Source organism: Danio aesculapii, chromosome 21 (assembly GCF_903798145.1).
Source record: "Danio aesculapii chromosome 21, fDanAes4.1, whole genome shotgun sequence".
Lineage (NCBI taxonomy): Eukaryota > Metazoa > Chordata > Actinopteri > Cypriniformes > Danionidae > Danio > Danio aesculapii.
Window position 1 is genome coordinate 3,622,113 of NC_079455.1, and position 21,674 is coordinate 3,643,786.

Below are 21,674 nucleotides of genomic sequence, written 5' to 3' on the forward strand. Positions count from 1 at the left end.
TCTGATTTCTGCTTAGTGCTTACCTCTTCGAACAAAAAAAACTCTATAAACGGCTTAAAAGTTCTAACAGAGACCAGTTTGTGGAATGGAAAAATATAGACTATCAGTTTATATTCAGCAATGGATACATTAGAGTATGATGTATTTTTTTAATGCATCAAAACTCTTGAAAACTGTATCATTTATTCTTTTTCCTTTGGCTCAGTCCCTTATTTAGCAGTGGTCACCACAACGGAATGAACTGTCAACTACTCCGGCATATGTTTTATGCAGAAATTGCCCTTCCAGCTGCAACCCAGTACTGGGAAACACCCATACACTCTCGCATTTGTACACACACTGATACACTACGGCCAATTTAGTCCATTCAATTCACCTGTACCGCATGTCTTTGGACTGTGGGGGAAACCGGAGCACCCGGAGGTAAACCCACGCCAACATGGGGAGAACATGCAAACTCTACACGGAAATGCCAACTGGCCCAGCCAGGACTCGAACCAGTGATCTTCTTGCTGTGAGGTAACAGTGCTAACCACTGAGCTACCGTGCTGCCTGAAAACTGTATCATGGTTTAAAAAAAAGAAATATGTCTTCTTTAATCAGCATATTAGAATATTTCTTAAATGATCATGTGGCTGGACAAAGAGCTACTGCAAAATCAGCATCCCCGAATGAAATATGTTTCTATATTTTGAGAAAAAAAAAATCTGAAAATGTATGTAAATCAATATAAATGTCAAATTTAACAGGCAATATTTTAGAAAAATCAAGTTTGGTTATAAGACATGAGGATTTGGTGTTACTTTGGTTTCATTTGTGCGAGTAGCTATGTTCCCAATTCAAACATGCGAATTTAATTAATGCACAATACTGGAATATCGCATAAAACATTTATGAATAAAGCACAGTTTTCATCCAACCAGTCAACAAAAACAAGTTGTATCTTCCTGATACTAGAGAAAAGAGAAAACTAGAGCTAGAGAAAACAAGAAAAGCAACCATTTTAATAATGGCGCTTACTTACACTTGTGAAATCGAGAAAGAAACTGGTCCATGAACTGTGTATCGATAAAGTCCCATACATCGATAGTCTTTTCTGATCCTTCCTTTAACAAATGGCTCACAAATCCCCCGTTGCAGGGTAGATTATTTCATTAATCACCAGAACGTTAACTCATTAATATTCACTCATCTTCAGTCATGGTCAGTCCCACACACACCCACACTCTGCTAGTGTTTAAAGGGAAAGGCACGTTCACGTTTTACCGGATCCAGCAGTTCATATTTGGTATTGTTTCGAGTCGACGCCAATACGAACAGGTAAAAGATTCAGATGAACGGCGAATCATTTAAATGACTCTGAGTCTTTTATTAAAATAAAACGTTATTTTTAAACACGGTGCACTTTCAGATTTAAACATCAGCTGGATGTTTTCATTCACTTATAGCTGTGTCGCACATTATATGGAAGGTCATTTTAAAGGTCTTTAAACTTTCTTAAAATGCTAACAGTCTGATAAACTATGACTCCACGATTGTACCAGGTTAACTATGATCCTGACCTATAACAGATCCACATAACAGATGTGACTATTGCAGATTCATCATTGCGATATCAATGCTAATCCAATTTATTGTGCAGCCCTAATGCCAATTGTTAATACCAGGTCAGATGTTTTGTTGTGTGTGCGCTTGCTTATTGACTGACTTACCCTACAGTACTCATTGATGGGCTTCAGACGTTTCATGGCCACGTCTCTGATGTGACTTCTTCTGAAGAGAATCTTTCCTGTTAGGAAATGAAAAAAAGAAGAGTCAAACATGCCCTGCGCTCACCAGTTCACCACTCAAGGCAATTTTGGGAAACTTTTGGGAATCTCCCTTCATGCTTTATGGCCATTTTATCAGATGTTGGAAGACCACTAGCACGAAACTTGCCCAAACAAAGATTGTGGCCAATAAAACAATACCAAGAAATGAACACAAATGAGCCTCTTAAGTTTTATGAGTCACATCCTGCCGAACTTAAACCCAAGTACTGTGGTCTTTTTTAGCTGAACGTAGTAAAACGCAGAAACAACAACAAGGCTATCCCACCCAAAGCCCTAGGTCATAGAAATGGCACACTCAGTAAGAAATGAGGTTGAAAAACACCTAGGTGTGTGATGTGGTGCATGTGTGTAAATGTTTTGGGTTAGTGCCCGACGACTCATGTGCTGAGTAGAGTCAAAGACTACAGGATACACAAGACATGTCACTCGTATAGTTTTGAATGGGGTAAAGTGTAACAGTCAAAATGGCGAATGAAGCCCCACCTACTAGTACAGGAGCCAATCAGTGATCGCTATAGACTGATGTTTCTCCGGGGGAGAAGCTGGGACCAGACATGTGCTTTTACGACAGATTTTTGTGATCGACAAACACACTGGAATCTCAGCTAATACTTGCTTCACAGACATAAGAAATATATCCACAAGTTTCAAATCTGTACTTTTAAATTAACCCACTACACTTGAAAACAAAAGTTCTCTGGTTTTGTAATTTGTATGAACGAACACGAGGTGCAGTCCGTCCTGTCACACATCACACGACAGCAGCAATTACTCAAATGCTCACAAACAAAGAGTCGCTGTCATTTCTGGAGGAGATTCACCATTTTGCTCAGAGTAAACAAATGTTTTGACCGAATTAAATTAGAAAAGGATTATAAAGTACAATAGGGAAAATTATGTTTGTTTATTGTTTGTCTATATTAATAGTCACATCAATTTCAATCAATATTTAAGCATGTAGTAGACCAGATTAACACGTGAAAAGGTTCATGTTTGAACTATTCCTATGAAATTCTACAGCGATATACAGTAGTCAACATTTGAAGTGAATCAAAAAAGTAAATAAAATAAAAAAAAAACAAGAATTATTGTTGTTTTAGGACGACTTTGATGAAAGGTTTTGATCCGATTCAAATGTTGACTACGGTTTACTTGCATTAAAAAAAAATTGTGCCATATTTAACATTACAATTGCCTCAAATTTATAGTATTAATCAGTTCCCTTTATTCTTAAATATATTACAGACAAGAAATTAAAATCTCTTTTTCTTCTAAATGTTCATATAATATGTATATTGTTAAATGCACCATGCGCCAAGAGTTTCCTATTATTCAATTTATACACTCACTGGCCACTTTATTAGGTACACCTTGCTAATACCGGGTTGTACCCCCTTTTACCTTCAGAACTGATTTAATCCTTCGTGGCAGAGATTCAACAAGGTACTGGAAATATTCCTCAGAGATTTTGGTCTGTATTGACATGATAGCATCCCACAGATGCTGCAGATTTGTCAGTTGCACATCCATGATCTCCCGTTCCACCACATCCCAAAGGTGCTCTATTGGATTGAGATCTGGTGACTGCGGAGGCTGTTAGAGTACAGTGAACTCATTGTCATGTTCAAGAAACCAGTCTGAGATGATTCACGCGCATTATCCTGCTGGAAGTAGCCATCAGAAGAGGAGTACACTGTGGTCATAAAGGGATGGACATGGTCAGAAACAATACTCAGGTAGGCTGTGGCGTTGACATGATGCTAAATTGGTACTAATGGGCCCAAAGTGTGTATAAAATATACCCCACACCATTACAACACCACCACCAGCATGAACCGTTGATACAAGACTGTATGGAATTAATTCTTTCATGTTATTGATGCCAAATTCTGACCCGACCATCTGAATGTCAGTGCAAAAATGGAGACTCATCAGACCAGGCAACGTTTCTCCAATCTTCTATTGTCCAGTTTTGGTGAGCCTGTGTGAATTGTAGCTTCAGTTTCCTGTTCTTAGCTTACAGGAGTGGCACCCGGTGTGGTCTTCTGCTGCTGTAGCCCATCTGCCTCAAGGTTGGACGTGTTGTGTGTTCAGAGATGCTCTTCTCCGGCCCCTGGTTGTAACGAGTGCTTATTTGAGTAACTGTTGTCTTTTTATGAGCTGGAACCAGTCTGGCCATTCTCCTCTGATCTCTGGCATTAACAAGGTATTTGTGCCCACAGAACTGCCGCTCACTGGACACTTTCTCCCTTTCAGACCATTCTCTGTAAACCCTAGAGATGGTTGTGCGTGAAAATCCCAGTAGATCAGCAGTTTCTGAAATACTCAGACCAGCCCATCTGGCACCAACAACCATGCCACGTTCAAAGTCACTTAAATCACCTTTCTTCCCCTTTCCGATGCTCGGTTTGAACTGCAGCAGATCGTCTTGACCATGTCTACATGCCTAAATGCATTGAGCTGCTTCCATGTGATTGGCTGATTAACGAGCAGTTGGACAGGTGTACCTAATAAAGTGACCAGTCAGTATATATATATATATATATATATATATATATATATATATATATATATATATATATATATATATATATATATATATATATATATATATATAGCCAATACGACATTTTTACTTTATTCCACACATAAAGGAATGCAGACAATTCAACAGCGATATCCTGTCTGAGGCATCATCTGTCTCCATCTTGCCAGACTGCTGCCAGCATTTGTTTTTAATGGGAGCTCAGCAATGACATCTTTTTGCATTCCATTAGCATGTTTACGAAGCTCACTAATGGATGTCGGGTGAATGTACACGGCGCTCGGCTAATTACAGGAGTTTCCGTGTAGATTGTAGTCAAAGTGCTGTGTCAGTAAACCCAGACACTTGTTAAAAGGTTGTAAAGTACTGGTATGTAAGACAGCATTCATGTGCTTGAAGACTGTCTGGTGCACAAGCAAACAAAGCCATCATGCCATTTAATTACAGCCAGATGTCTAATCTACACCAATTACTGTACCGTTCTGAACATGCCGTGAATGATACTGAACTAATATTGAATATACTTGCAATGTGGCAAACTGTTGGGGTCTGTAATATCTGCAAATGATTTGTTAGCATTTCTATTAATCTAAATGCCAGTTGCTAAGCGGATCTACTTTATTTCTTACTTGAAATCAGTTGAAACAACACAATTCTTAAGGGTTTTTTGGGCACAATCTAATTGTTATATGTTTAATCCACTTAAATTTGAAGAAACAATTAGGTTAACTTAATCTGTGTTGGGACATGAAGGATTTATGTGGAACGCAGCATTTTTGCAGTTTAGGAAGCCAGTGCTGTTAGTAAATGATGACAGAATTTTCATTTTAGGGTGAACTATCTCTTTAAGATGTATTTTTCATTGGTTCTACTACAAGTGGGCACTAAAACCAGAAAAAAAATGGGTTAATTGTTTTGAGCTTGTCCAATTTGAGCTGTAGACCATGACTTGAGAGAGTCCATTTTAAAAGAGCTATGTGAAAGGAATTGTTTACCTGGTAAAAAGGGTATGATTCTGCGTTTTGGATCCTTCTGCCCACCTTCCACCGGGAACTTATCCAGAAGCTCCATCTAGATATCAATATAGAAGAACATAACATCAACATACATCTGACCACTCATTTTAGTTCTGCAACATTTTTTATTTTTGTTGATCACTTTATTTTAAAATACAATTCTTATTATTAACAAACTCCTAATTTGCTATTTATTAAGGTAATTATTGGGTTTAGGTATTGGGTAGGATTGGGAATGTAGAATAAGGTCAAGCAGAATACATACTCATAATTACCAATACACAGCCAATATCTTAATAATATAGGTAGGCAATAAGACTAATATGCTGCACAATATATAATTTTAGCATGGATATTGCAATGTGTGTGTCCGCAATAGTCTCATTCAAGGATACGCAATGTTGAGTTAGAAAATTGTTGATCAGCGCAACAGTTGAGAATACATGAGGTTTGTGGGGTCATTGCAAAGTATAACCATAACCGTATTTTAAAGACACTCTAAGAGAGTTTAAAGCATTCAGGCACAAAAAGGTACATTTGTAACTTGAATAAAGAATAATTTCATTGGGACTACAATTTTGTTTACATTTCAATTCAATTACATTCAATTTCTTTAGCTGAACACCATTTGACTTTACAGAAAACCATGAAGCACTGTTTATTCAACTTTTTTCGTTGGTCTATTGTAATTATTTTAGCTTGCAATTTGTTTTTTGTTCTTTTAAACAGGATGCACACCCTTACAAAATCACCTCAATCAATCTAAATTAATAATTGGTTTCCAAATAGAGCTATTCAAGATATCTGGTAAAATTGCATTAATATTGCATTATACTATATATAAGCTGCTTTACCCATAATGCAAAATGAAAATAGTGCAAAAAGAAATGTCATTATTATATGGAGCCAGGTCGGTTTCAAAAATCATACATTTACCAAATAAAATCCATACATCCAAAACACAATTCAAGTTTACAAAATACAATTCGTAAATTCAAAACACGATTCAAAAATACACAAATCCAACTCGCAAATTCAAAACACGATTCAAAAATACACAAATCCAACTCGTAAATTCAAAACACGATTCAAAAATACACAAATCCAACTCGTAAAGTCAAAACACGATTCAAAAATACACAAATCCAACTCGTAAAGTCAAAACACGATTCAAAAATACACAAATCCAACTCGTAAAGTCAAAACACGATTCAAAATACACAAATCCAACTCGCAAATTCAAAACACGATTCAAAAATACACAAATCCAACTCGTAAATTCAAAACACGATTCAAAAATACACAAATCCAACTCGCAAATTCAAAACACGATTCAAAAATACACAAATCCAATTCATAAATTCAAAACACGATTCAAAAATACACAAATCCAACTTGCACAATCAAAACACGATTCAAAAATACACAAATCCAACTTGCACAATCAAAACACGATTCAAAAATACACAAATCCAACTCGCACAATCAAAACTCGATTAAAAAATACACAAATCCAACTTGCACAATCAAAACTCGATTCAAAAATACACAAATCCAATTCGTAAATTCAAAACACGATTCAAAAATACACAAATCCAACTCGCAAATTCAAAACACGATTCTAAAACACGCAAATCCAATTCATGAATTCGAAACACGATCCAAAAATACACAAATCCAATTCATGAATTCAAAACATGATTAAAAAAAATACACAAATCCAATTCATGAATTCAAAACATGATTAAAAAAAATACACAAATCCAACTCGCAAATTCAAAACTCGATTAAAAAAATACACAAATCTAATTTATAAATTCAAAACACGATTCAAAAATACACAAATCCAACTCGCACAATCAAAACACGATTCAAAAATACACAAATCCAATTCATAAATTTAAAACACGATTCAAAAATACACAAATCCAACTCGCACAATCAAAACACGATTCAAAAATGAACAAATCCAACTCGTAAAGTCAAAACACGATTAAAAAAAACACAAATCCAACTCGCACAATCAAAACTCGATTAAAAAATACACAAATCCAACTTGCACAATCAAAACTCGATTCAAAAATACACAAATCCAATTCGTAAATTCAAAACACGATTCAAAAATACACAAATCCAACTCGCAAATTCAAAACACGATTCTAAAACACGCAAATCCAATTCATGAATTCGAAACACGATCCAAAAATACACAAATCCAATTCATGAATTCAAAACATGATTAAAAAAAATACACAAATCCAATTCATGAATTCAAAACATGATTAAAAAAAATACACAAATCCAACTCGCAAATTCAAAAAACGATTGAAAAATACACAAATCCAACTCGTAAATTCAAAACATGATCCAAAAATACACAAATCCAATTCGTAAATTCAAAACACGATTCAAAAATACACAAATCCAATTCACGAATTCAAAACACGATAAAAAAAAATACACAAATCTAACTCGCAAATTCAAACACGATCCAAAAATACACAAATCCAATTTGTAAATTCAAAACACGATCCAAAAACATCATAAGCATTCACATTGCATTATACTATATTCAATCACATAAACAAAATATCGCAATGTCAAAATTTTCTAATATTGTAGAGCCCTAATATACTATAGTGAAGTACAGCCAAAATTTGAATTGCATAAAGAAAAAAAATACGAGTCTTCAGCAAAGGCCTATTAGTCGCTGATTAGGCCTGTCATGCCATCTACTTTTTGTCGTATGATATACAGTATTGCACCAAAATATATTGCGATAAAAAATATTATTGTCATTTCAAGACCATTTTATGCCACTTATTATATATTGCCAGAATGACAATGCATGTACAGTAAATATTTATATATGCATAATGCAAGAACACTCTTCCAAAGAACACATAATATGTTATTATTAAGAATATTTGATTTAATTAGTCACTTTAACAGTTTAATATTGAGGCATTGGAATCAGAATGTGAAAACGCATTTCTTAAACAAATAAATAATAATAAATGTTAACAATAAAGTACAAGATAAAGAGTAACAGAGGCTGTGATATCAGATCTATCTTCAGCTGTCATACACCCACATGAAAATATACTATGATTTATAGTTAAGACTATAGTGTTTTTTAACCATACTGACACCTCCAATAGAGATAGAGATGTTGCACAACCAGCTAAAATGTTGCTAGAATTGGTTTTTATGTATGGGCGATATACAGTATATACAACTCCATATATTGATAATTGTGTTATCCTATCATTCTCTGATAAATCCATTAAAAAATAGCCGTTCTGTCCATCTGGGTTTGTATGCGTGGCCTGCTCCACACAGACCTACTGACATAATGGAATATTTGAATACCCTACACCTCCCTCTGTTTACACTCCCGTCCAGAATGCCCCATAACCATCTCTTACAGCTATAGGTTATTTTCATTCGCTGGCACCAATTAACATTTTCCTCTCAGCTGTAGAGTTCGGTTTCCCCTAATTCCAGTCCAAAAAGCAGCTGTGGACCAATGAAATCACACCTGTGCCGTTCCACAGCGTGGCGTTCATATGTGCATTTTACACATTCATTCACTAATGACTATAGCAGAGCTTGAAATCATCAGCTGAGCGACCACACTGAAATCCTCAAGGCCTAAAATTAATTTTTTCATTTTCCTTTGGCTCAGTCCCTTATTTATCAGGGGTCACCACAGCAGAATGAACTGCCAACTATTCTAGCATCTGGTTTACATTTACATATTCTGGCATTTATGGTTTAGCGGATGACATTCCAGGCACAACCCAGAACTGGGAAACACCCATACACAAACTCATACACTACGGCCAATTTAGTTCATCCAATGTCTTTCAGGGAAATCGGCGCATCTTGAGGAAACCCACGTCAACACGGAGAGAACATGCAAACTCCACACAGAAATGCCAATCTGACCCAGCCGAAACTCCAGCGACCTTCTTGCTGTGAGGTGACAGTGCTAACTAACCACTGAGCCACCGTGCTGCCTTAAGGCCTACCAATTTACCTATAATCCAAATTGAAGGTGAGAAGTGGAAAAAGAACTGTCATTTTTAAACCCAGGATCACTGGAAAATTTCTAAAATACCTAGATGTTGTGTAAATGTAACCTTAATTTCAATATCGTGCCATTTTAGATGACTTTTATATTGTCAAAATACACTAACTTACAATTCATGCACTAAGTGTTTTGAGGTCACTTAAAGGGGACCTATTATACCCTTGTTTACAAGATGTAAAATAAGTGTCTGAAGTTCCTAGAATGAGTATATGACGTTTCAGCTCAAAATACCACACAAATAATGTTTAGAAAATAAACTCTCTGAAACGATCCTCTTTTATGGTGCGTTCACACCAGACGCGGATGAAGCATCAAGCACGAGTGATTTACATGTTAAGTCAATGCAAAGACACGAATAGACATCCTGCGATGTGGTGCGAGTTGAACGATTTGCACGCTTGACACACTTAACGTGCAAATCGCCTGACTTGGAAAATCTGAACTTTAACGAACTATATATATATATATATATATATATATATATATATATATATATATATATATATATATATATATATATATATATATATATATATATATATATATATATATATATATATATATATATATATATATATATATATATATATAATAATTATATATATATATATATATATATATATATATATATATATATATATATATATATATATATATATATATATATATATATATATATATATATATATATATATAAATAAATAAATCAGTGATGATGACCTGAGGTTAACATACATACATGCATACGTACATACACATACATTCTTTTACTTTAACATGTTCAATTCAGTCAGCAGTCAAATTTTACTAATGCACATTTTCTTATTATGTCTCAATATTTCTTAGTATGCATATGAGGAAAATCTATTAAATGAGACCATTTGAATCATTCATATATATATATATATATATATATATATATATATATGTTATTTTTTTTTTAGGGGTTTTCAGCTTTATTGATAGGACAGTGGAGATTAGAGACAGGAAAGTGTGGGGAGCAGAGATAGGGAAATGATCGAGCCAGGAATCGAACTCGGGTCGCCGCAAGCACCTCGGTGCCATGTGTCAAAGCACTAACTGCTAGGCTATTGCCGCCTACTTGAATCAAATATTAGCAAAATGTCATATTTACACCACCAGCATAACGTGTGAGGCATGAAGAGCTGTTTGTTCAACACAATACAAGTGGTCTAAAATTAATTATAATCAAATGACCCTTGAATATTTTCAAAAATAGAGCTTTAGTAAAAATAGAGCACTTACGGACATATATTTCAACGTTTAAATTAGCCCCAGAAATAATCTGCATGTGCTTTACTCTCGACCGAAATCTGAGAGAAACCGAAAGTAACCCGAACATATAATGCAGTACTTTAAATGTCCAGTAGGTGGACCACAAGTGACTATGCGACTGCACAACAATGATAGTGATTCAAAAACATATGCTTTGGAGGGGAGGACGAATCTCGTTAAATGTATGACATCAGTTGCGGGCTGGGGGAAGGAGGAGGAGGGGGGTCCGCAAATGGCCTGCGGGCCAGCAATTTGAGAGCCCTAGTTTAAAGCCTCCATCTTCCAGGTATAGTTTCTGGAGGAGTTGATTAAAAATAATAATAATAAAAAAATAAAAAAAATCGCAGAGCTGGGTACACCTCTGAAAGAATCTAGTGGACTTAGACACGGCGCCGAACGAATCTACGCTGTTTGTCAGCCTTCCTAAAGCACATAAACACAGCTATTCTTTTAATAAAATCTATGTTAGCCATTTAGCAATGAAGCTAGAGTCACCGAGCAGACAGAAGCCCTGCCCATGACACGAATCCATGTCTATTGAGAAGTGAACTTGATGAGCGAATGAAGCAAATTTGACGAGCAGAGGGAGTTAACTCAAAATGTTTATGTCTATTTATGCGCAAATAGCGAAATTTATTCATGTGTGCCACATCTGGTGTGAACACAGCATTAGGCGTTGATCCTAATTACGCCATTTTATTATACTGGCAGACTGTCGCTTTAAATTCAAATGAGATTGTGCTCTTTTCAAAAGAGGGCGGAGCAACATATGCCTATGTGTCAGCATAGTAGCAGATTCAAAAACAAGACTAACATCCTATGCTAACGAGGGAGAGATTGTCACTAGTGGGTGGGGCTTTCCCCCTCTGATGACACGTACAAAGGGAGAATGTCAAGTGTTTCTGTTTTTATCAAGTGTTTATTAAAAAATAGAACTAATTAAGGTGTACCATTAGCAGCTGGTTATATTCACACACTGCTGCCACACAACTGTGTTCAAACCCCTTATAAAAGTGATTTTTGCACAATAGGTGCCCTTTAAGACAGCACTGTGCACAAAACAGCACAAAAAAAAAAAAATACAAATATCAATCAATAACCTCCCACAGAAATTTTAATCCATGTGACAAAATTTTTACCATGCTATTTTTGGAGTTTCTCCAGTTGAGCCTGGTCATTTAATTATGTTGGCTAATTAATTTAGCTCATAAATGTAATGGCGTCTTACACAGCCAGTGTAATGTGTCGCAAGAGACTGAGACAAACTGCATTATGTAATGTGTCTGATGTGTTTGTGAATTTAAATAAGGGACTCTTCCGCACAGTTTTATAGCAGAAACTGAATACGCACTCATTTGTTTGGTCCTAAATGCCACTAAAAGACTGCACGGCCATATTTAAACGTTAAAGCTTTGTCTTCACTCATGTCTGGTTTGAGATTAACGACAAAGCAAAGCACGAGCGTCATTCAGCCAGACAAAGCTTTTACTGTTGTGGGCCGATTCATTAAACCGAGGAACAGTGTCTTGTACTGTGACTCAGCAGCATCTGAATGACGGCACATAGATAACGCTCTTCATTTCCTCTTCCACACAAATAAATGAGCTCTGCGAGTCCATAACAGAGCAGCGTCTGCCTGCTCCCAGATTTCATTTGCAGCTCCAGTGTACACACATTTTTCAAAAATGAGCCCTGACGTCTTCATAATGCTAAGAACTTCAGACTAGACCAGTAGTCTACGATACTGGCATGAGAGTCAAACAAATACCCTCGAATTTAATGATACAATTGTACAGTCAAAAGCTATACAAACAGAAGGCATAATACCAGTCAAAATGGGGACATAACTACTCGTTTTGCACATCCAATGTATTTGATTTGTTTAAAAACACATCCAATGTATTTGATTTGAATGTCACATGTGCTGTTTATCTAACCACATGAAAATTTAGGGACAGCAGTCTTGCCACAACTGACAACTCGCAGAGTTCAACAGAGTGTATAAATCTTGATGGTTCTGTGGGTCTTGTCCATAGAATCTGATCTATATTTTGTATTTTCTATTGGATTTAAGTCAGGTGATTGGCTGGGCCATTCTACAGCTTGATTTTCTTTCTCTGAAAGCATTTAAGAGTTTCCTTGGATCATTGTCCTGCTGAAATGTCCACTCTGGATTCATCTTCATCATCCTGCTAATGTAGATGTCGGACTGAAGCAGCGAATTTTAAATTTACACCGATGAAGGGCAGAGGGTTGCTCAAAAACTGAGAGATTTCAGCTGCTGCCTGGGCTTTCATTGCCTTTCCACACCTTCCTTTCTTCATGTGCTCAATGCTTTTTCAGGGTCTCATTTCATTTTATTACACAAAACTTCATTTGTGAACTAAATAGTTTTGCTTTCTTTGCATATATGGATTTATTTGGTTGCTATCAACATATGGTAAAAAATTTAAGTCAGCAGAACCTTTAAAATGGTGACGTGTTCAATACCTATTTTTCCCGCTGTACATATAGTGACGCTACTCCAGTATGTTCGTCCCATGAAATGGGTATATATATATATATATATATATATATATATATATATATATATATATATATATATATATATATATATATATATATATATATATATATATATATATATATATATATATATATATATATATATATATACATATATATATACATATATATATACATACACACACACACACACACATATACACATGAGCAGCAGTTCTGTGTGTTCAAATGCCTTGTTGATGTCAGAGGAGAATGTCAGATTGGTTCGAGCTGATTGAAAGGCAACCTATTGCATAGATACTAGTTCTTATTTATTAGATACAAGTACTTATTTTAATAGTGACTATTCTGTCGTTACTAATAACAAATAAAAAAAATGTTTTCTATGGGATCTTTCATTGAGATATCTAATGAATAAGTACTAGTATCTAATACATAAGTACTACCATCAGTATCTAATGAATAAGCACTAGTGTCTAATGAATAGGCACTAGTGTCTAATGAATAGGCACTAGTGTCTAATGAATAGGCACTAGTATCTAATGAATAGGCATTAGTGTCTATTGGATAAGCACTAGTATCTAATGAATAGGCACTAGTATCTAATGAATAGGCACTAGTCTCTATTGAATAAGTACTAGCACTTAATGGAAAAGATGATAGTATGTAAAAAATAAGCACTAGTAACAAAAAATAGATGCTAGTAAGACTGTTGATTAAATGTCAAAGCAGCTTGCCATAAAAAAATGTTCCCTCCAGACCTGGAGATTGTCTGAATGGATTCAAAACATGGTAAAGCTCAACAGTTTAACTCTAGGCCGAGTTGTAAAATGAGCTTCTTTCTTTCTTTCTTTTTTATAGTGGAGTTACTTTAATTAAGATACTTTAATTGTGTGTATCAGGCCCTGGAAAATTATCTTTTTGCTAAGAGTGACAAAAAAGCTGTCTGGAGATGTTTTGGGTGCGTTTCAAGAAAAATGAATAACCCAGCCTCCAAATTCACGAACATCTGAACAAGGCTGAGAACGAATTCATGTGTGTGTATTTAAGACGTGAATTTGGCAACCGTGTTTTTGTGAGAAGTTCTACCAAAAATATAAATAAATCAGTAAATGAGACCAAGTGCTCTTCAAAAAGACAGTAAAAGACGGTAAATCTTTCCTTCATCAGTGGACTTGAGCAACCGAGAAAGTGAAAAGCTAGCCAAGAGCAAATCTCCAGTAAATGCTGTTTCTAGCTTCGATTCCTTTATCATAAATCCACACAATCTGCCTTTCCACTGCTCAACAAAGGGAACAACACTCCCCGCATGACAGCCGTCTGTCTGATGTGATTTACGGACATGCGTCTCTCTGGAATCCACATATGTTAATCACATCCATATGTCTGAGAGCCACGCCTGAGCTTGTGTTCAGCAAAACTTGAGCTGTTTGGATAAGTGAACTGCTGACGTGCAGCTGAATTAATGTTTATGATGATCTAAAAAATAAAACCACATCTACCTGGGAATATCTTTACAAAAGGGGTTGGCCAGAAGAGCTCACATATACTAGAGCTTTAATTTCAATACACCTTTTCTTTCGACTTATTTATCTACAGAATAGAGCACTGCATCCAACAAAAAGACACTGCTTATAACTACAGACTCAAATCTTTCGCTTTAGGACAAAGTGTGTGAGAGAGACTGATGAGACAGAATGAAGAGAGAGAATGATGACAAGTTCTGCTTGCTATACAACTGAAATTGTGCTAGATATAATACAGGTTTTTTTGTTCAGAATTGTAGTATTATAAAGTACTGTGAGGTTTTCTAACTGGATATAGTGGGTCTCTGTCATCTTTTGGCCCGTTTCCACTGAGTGGTACGGTACGGTTCGGTTTGGTTTGGTACGCTTTTATAGCCGTTTCCACTGTCAAAAAGCGTACCGAACCGTACCGTACCACTTTTTCGGCACCCTTTCGAAAGGGTACCAGACACGAGAAAGGGTACCAAAAGGCGGAGCTAGACGCGCAGCTGAACTCTATTGGTTTACAGAGATACGTCATTCGCTTACGCAACAAGCCAGAATGAAAACAAAAAACCCGCCATGTTTGAAATACACAGCCGACGAGCCGAGACATTACAGCGGAATGATTTATACATATAATAACGAGCCATGGTCGACCTGGGCTCAAACAAACCTTGTCGTCGTCTTGATAAACAGCCACAAAGCCAAGAAGAAGAGCAGATTTACCCTGTGCCCCGTAGTTTTTACGAGGCAGTCTGAGGCGCGAGCGGTTTCGCTTTCTTGCTAGCGTTCGCGCGCGTCTAACATTATATCTGAAATAACAAACTTCTTGAGCTGATGATAATAACGTGCGCTTGATCATTGATGTGCTTTTAAAACCCGATCCTGTCAGACACTGACAAACGCGAGAGTGAAGCGTGAAGAAACAAAGGAGAAGCCGGAAAAAAAGGAGCACATTATTTTTTCAACAAACATGAACAAAATGCCATGTATAACTAACTTATTATCTTCACATTTTGGACTATTATGAACTCAGATTGACGGAATTACTGTCTAACAGAGGCTACATGTGCTGCTGAAGATTACAGACACAGATGAGAGGTTTTCACTGACTGTAGGCTATATTTTTTGTTGTTTTGAACCTAAATACGGACGAAAATGTCTGTTGTGTGTAGTTCTTCTGTAGTTGGTAACATTTCGGAGACTGTAAGGGGCTGTATGCGTCTATATATGTTCATTTATTTAGTTATTTAATATAATTACAGACGTTACAGTAGGCTGTTTCGCACTATCATTGATCTGCAGTTATAATCAACTCATGTTCATTGAAAAATTACTAATAAACATTTATACACAAGCATTTATGTGTATGAAGCATCTGTTTTGTGAGAAGTGCTTCTCATATGATATGTGAGCGACCTGTACAGCTTTATTGTAGACATTTCCTCGAGCGAGAATGACGTCGACTGAAACTGTCTGTCATACACCACGCCCACCAAAAGGGTACCCTTGTTAGTGGAAACGCAAGCCTGATAAAGGTGACCCATATCAAACCGAACCAAACCGTACCGTACCGGTCAGTGGAAACGAGCCGTTTAAGGTGCACGTTCATGATTTCAATAGGAGAGGCTTTGGACAACAGGGGAGGGATTGTATTTAAAAGATACTATCCTAACCGGTTAGCATTTAGGCAGATCACCTTCTGCACCTTTAATTTGAACCAGGAGTATTTATAAAACATAGTACCTTACTTCTATAGTACATTAATTACTCTTTTGTTTTAAAACCAAGCTAAAGTGCATTTCTTTTTTACAACTCTGAACGTACGGGATCACAGAATCAAAAAAGAAAAAGAAAACCTAGGCAGATGTTATGAAAGATTAAACCAACTTAAACAAAACAAGTCAAAATGGTCAGTTGTGTAACAATATCCACTTTTCTAGTGAACTGCAATAGTGGTTGTCACATGTACTCTCTGCATGTCCTGCCTCATCGCTGCTATGTGCTGCATCAGCACTGCAGTTCCTTAACAACTCATGCTTATTCGTGGAAAAAAAAAGAAACGAGGCAAAGAGTAGGAGAAACGGAGGGAAAGTTTAAGGAAAAGCCACCAGAGCAGGCACATGCGTCATAGAAGACAGACCTCAAAGAACGAAAACTATGAGTCAGTCCATGCAATTGAATGAGAACCATTTGTGTACATTCAAATGCTAAAACACCACTTGCTTTATTGAAACGACTTAATTTCATCAAGTTTTATGAATGATAGCTGAAAAAAAATAGAGTAAGATAACAGTGGTGTTCTATACAAGCTATAATGATATAGTTTGATGATATAAAACACAAATGAATGGCAATTTAAAAGGATAGTTTGCTCAGATTTGAAAATTACCTCATCATTCATGTGGTTTAGAGTTTCTTCTGTCGAACACAAGAAAGAAGATATTTTGAGGAATGCTGCTTGCTGATCAACTTCCAAAGAAGGACATAAAAATACTTTGGAAGTCAGTGCAGTTTTCGAAGTATCTTCTTTTGTGTTCGACAGAAGAAAGAAACTCGGATGTGTTTTGAACAAGCAAACGATTACAGAAGTTTCATTTTTGTGTGAACCACCCCTTTAAAATAAAAGCCCCACCATACTGAATATTCCTGGCCTAGTAGACGTTACTAATATCTAGTAAGGAGATGTACAGCATTTTAATAAAATGTTGGTTTAATCAGGGTTCATACAGTCCTGAAAATCCTGGAAAAGACATGGGGTGCGTCCAGAGGTGTAAAGTGACAAAATACAAATATTTAAATGACTGTAATTGAGTGGTTTTTCTCAGGAATGGTACTTTACCAAGTAGTTTTAAAAATGTGTATTTTTACTTTCCGTTGGAGTACATTTTTACTCCAGTCTGCAGTCACTATTTTCTCTTGTCTATGGGGATTAGAAAAATCAGTCCTGTGATTCCTGTGCAATCAATTTGCACATAGAAAGTTAATTGCATCATAATGAACTACCTCAAGACATTAATTTAAAATTGCAGCAAACTGTTTGGAAGCATTAAGTGTGTCCAAGAAGATGTTTAAAATCTTCACACGTATTGACCCAGAGACCGTTTAGATGCACGTCACTGATGAGAAGATGATGAAAGTTTGCTTGATGATGACCGAAATGGCCTTAAACATCCAGCAGGCACAAGACGTCAACATGACGTCAGATGGACGCTGTGCCTCAACGTCATGGGGACGTTGCATTTTGTTTGGAAATGAAAATCAGGTTGACATCAGAACTCAACGTCAGGCTGATGTCAATGTCCAACAACCTAAAATCAACCAAAAATCAACGTCTAATGATGTTACAGCTTGACATTGTGTGGCGTGTGTGACCACCATGACGTCAATCATAAAAATAAATAAAAACTAGATAGACGGTCACATATTTTTTGATATGCTGTGATGAATTTGAAAGTGCATTTTTTGTTTACCACATGTATGGGTTGTCACGATACTGGAATTCGGTAACAATCAGTACTGAAATTTTAAAAACATGAAAAAAATTTCCTTGCTAACATTTGAGCACAGTTGAGCTCATTCTCAAACAGCACTCATTTGCCACTGTGTTCACTTGCTCAACAGAAATGACTGTTATTGGCCATGAAGGTCACCAGTTCACCGAAATCACCACTGTTTATTTAATGTAACTACAGATACAGGGACGCTGGAGCGATTTAAAGTCACGTCAATCAAGCTGACATATAAGTGATCCTCTGATGAATAGTGGCTTTAAAATGCTCCAGTGTCCCTGTATCAGTGGTTACACTGAGTAAACAGTGGTGAGTTTGGTGAGCTGATGACCTTCACGGCCAATCACAGTCATTTCTGTTGAGCACGTGAACACAATGTCAAATCAGCGTTGTTTAAGAACATGCTCAAATGTTATTTAAAAAAAATTCAGTATCAACTGGTACCCAATTCCAGTATCAACACTAGCAGACATTACATGAAACATTAGGTCATGAATATTTACCTGTAAGTTTTGGAAAAGTCATAGAATTTTAATAGGAAAAATGTGTAGAGCAGGAAGCTGTTTAGCAGGAAGCTGTGGCTCACCTCACACTGGCGATTTCTGACCAATTCTACAAATTCAGTGAACAGCTTGAGTTGTGCTGAGAGTTTCTAATAATAGTGGCTTTCCGTTATAAACTGTTTGCAGGTTTTTGGTGGCTACAGTTTTGAAGGAAGATGATTCAGCACGACTGTACACCGTCATCTGGAAGTTTAGATAAAGTTTGGTCCTGGCAGCTTTGAAGTTGAATTCTTTGAACTCTGTGCAACTTATATTAGGCATTAAACTGTTGATCTCATTCTCAAAAACAACTCGAGCCTCAAGTCACATGTGCTGTTCGGAAAACTCTTTTATCTTGATTTATTTGACTTAATTACAGTGGACAACAAGTGAAATATGAAGATGAATTACAAAATATAATGATAATTTTGGGGAGGGTGATATGGCAAATGTTGTTTTTGAATATACTGGGTACCGAAAGTATTCAGACCCCCTTAAATTTTTCACTCTTTGTTATATTGCAGCCATTTGCAGTTAATTTTTTTCTCAATGTACACACAGCACCCATTATTGACAGAAATACACAGAATTGTCGACATTTTTGCAGATTAAAAAAGAAAAACTGAAATATCACATGGTCCTAAGTGTTCAGACCCTTTGCTCTGTATTTAGAAGAAGCTCCCTTTTGATCTAATACAGCCATGAGTCTTTTTGGGAAAGATGCTGCAAGTTTTTCACACCTGGATTTGGGGGTACTTTGCCAATCCTCCTTGCAGATCCACTCTAGTTCTGTCAGGTTGGATGGTAAACATTGGTGGACAGCCATCTTTAGGTCTTTCCAGGGATGCTCAATTGGGTTTAGGTCAGGGCTCTGGCTGGGCCAGTCACAGAGTTGTTGTGAAGCCACTCCTTCATTATTTTAGCTGTGTGCTTAGGGTCAATGTCTTGTTGAAAGGTAAACCTTTGGCCCAGTCTGAGCTCCTGAGCACTCTGGAGAAGGTTTTCGTCCAGGATATCTCTGTCGTCCTGTCCCTGCAGCTAAAAAAACACCCCCACAGCATGATGCTGCCACCGCCATGCTTCACTGTTGGGACTGTAATGGATAGGTGATGAGCACTGCCTTGTTTTTTCCACACATACTGTACCACTTAGAATTAAGAATTAAACTTAATCTTGGTCTCATCAGAGAAGACAATCTTATTTCTCACCATCTTGGTGTTTTTAGCAAACTCCATGTGGGCTTTCATGTGTCGGGCCACTCTGCCATAAAGCCCTGACTGGTGGAGGGCTGCAGTGATGGTTGACTTTCTACAACTTTCTCCCATCTCCCGACTGCATCTCTGGAGCTCAGTTCTTCTTTACCTCTCTCACCAAGGCTCTTCTCCTTCAATAGCTCAGTTTGACCAGACAGCCAGCTCTAGGAAGAGTTTTGGTCATCCCAAACATCTTTCATTCAAGGATTATGGAGGTCACTGTGCTCTTAGGAACCTTGAGTGCAGCAGATATTTTTTATAACCAAATTTTCTAATCAAGTCCAATCAATATAATCAAACACAGCTGGACTCAAATGAAGAGAACCATCCCATCTCAAGGATGATCAGAAGAATTGGACAGCACCCGAGTTAAATACACGAGTGTCACAGCAAAGGGTCTGAATACTTAAGACTATGTGATATTTCAGTTTTTCATTTTTAATAAATCTGCAAAAATGTCAACAATTCTGTGTTTTTCTGTCAATATGGGGCACTGTGTGCACATTAATGACGGAAAAATTTAACTTGAATGATTTTAGCAAATGACTTCAGTATAGATACAATAAAATAAAGGTATAAATGTGAATGACAACAGTGTTGTTGTCATAGCAAGTCAACAAACAGTATGTCCATGGTGTTGAATACCATAATATTACAGGCTGCTTCTCAACAAAGGTTATTTCTAGACTAGAGAGTGGATGAGATGATGTCATTGCGCAATACATCATCTAAAACAGGAAGAATGACGATCACAGTCACTGTGATCACAATATGTCCTAATTGTTTTAGCAATCTGGTGGTTTTAGCGGAGGCTTCCACCATATTTAATAATGCAGAGTTTCAGCATCTGGCCAAAGTTGTTATATCATGGTTCTACTACATTCATTCTTCCATGGTGGGTCGCCACGCCAAGATTCATCCCGCCACGGCTACATTACAGCTTCTCATTCAAAACATTCTATTTTTTTAATAGCGGGTTATAATCGCACCAAAACGTATTGAAAGGTAAGTGATTTATAACAGCGCAAACTTTTCTGTAACCGTAGTAGTGCTGTGCGTCATTTGTTTGACCCTTTAAGGTTACGTGCTGACTGACTGACTGACTGACTGACTGTGGCAGATGCGTGATGCGTGAGGCCAGCAAACACAACGTATAGCCGTTGTACTTTATTTCAGGATGCATTATTACCAGAGACATTCATAAATATTCCTAGCAAATCTAATAAATGCTGGAGACATTCTCGTAACATAAACGCACTAAATCGCACCTCAGCAGCATTTATTAGAGAGCGCACAAAAAGATCTGCGCGCTCTTAAAGCGGCCTATATTTGAGGGGGCGTGCAAGAAGTTTTGTGCACGAGCAGAAAAAAATCGGCGCGCAAGCAAAGAGATCCGCACGCTCGTAGGCTATTACAGAAATGCGATCTCGACTTCTAATACTGCTCTCATGACATTTGTCATTGAAATAACGCCACAGGTAGTTGGTAGATCTGTGTTAAAAAAGGCCTGCCGCCACAGCTGGAAGGAAACACTGTATATTATTTCAC

The 21,674-nt window shown here is 36.8% G+C and overlaps 1 protein-coding gene across 2 annotated transcripts in view; it reads right to left on the reverse strand.

Annotated features, from left to right (window-relative positions):
* sh3pxd2b (SH3 and PX domains 2B) overlaps positions 1-21,674 on the reverse strand; it is a 60,160-nt gene that overhangs the window by 28,715 nt on the left and 9,771 nt on the right. For both annotated transcript variants that reach the window (XM_056445828.1, XM_056445827.1), the window contains exons 3-4: positions 5,373-5,448; positions 1,713-1,789 (exon numbers count right to left, since the gene is read on the reverse strand). In XM_056445828.1, coding sequence (XP_056301803.1) covers positions 1,713-1,789; positions 5,373-5,448 — 153 coding nt within the window. The remainder of the gene's footprint in view (positions 1-1,712; positions 1,790-5,372; positions 5,449-21,674) is intronic.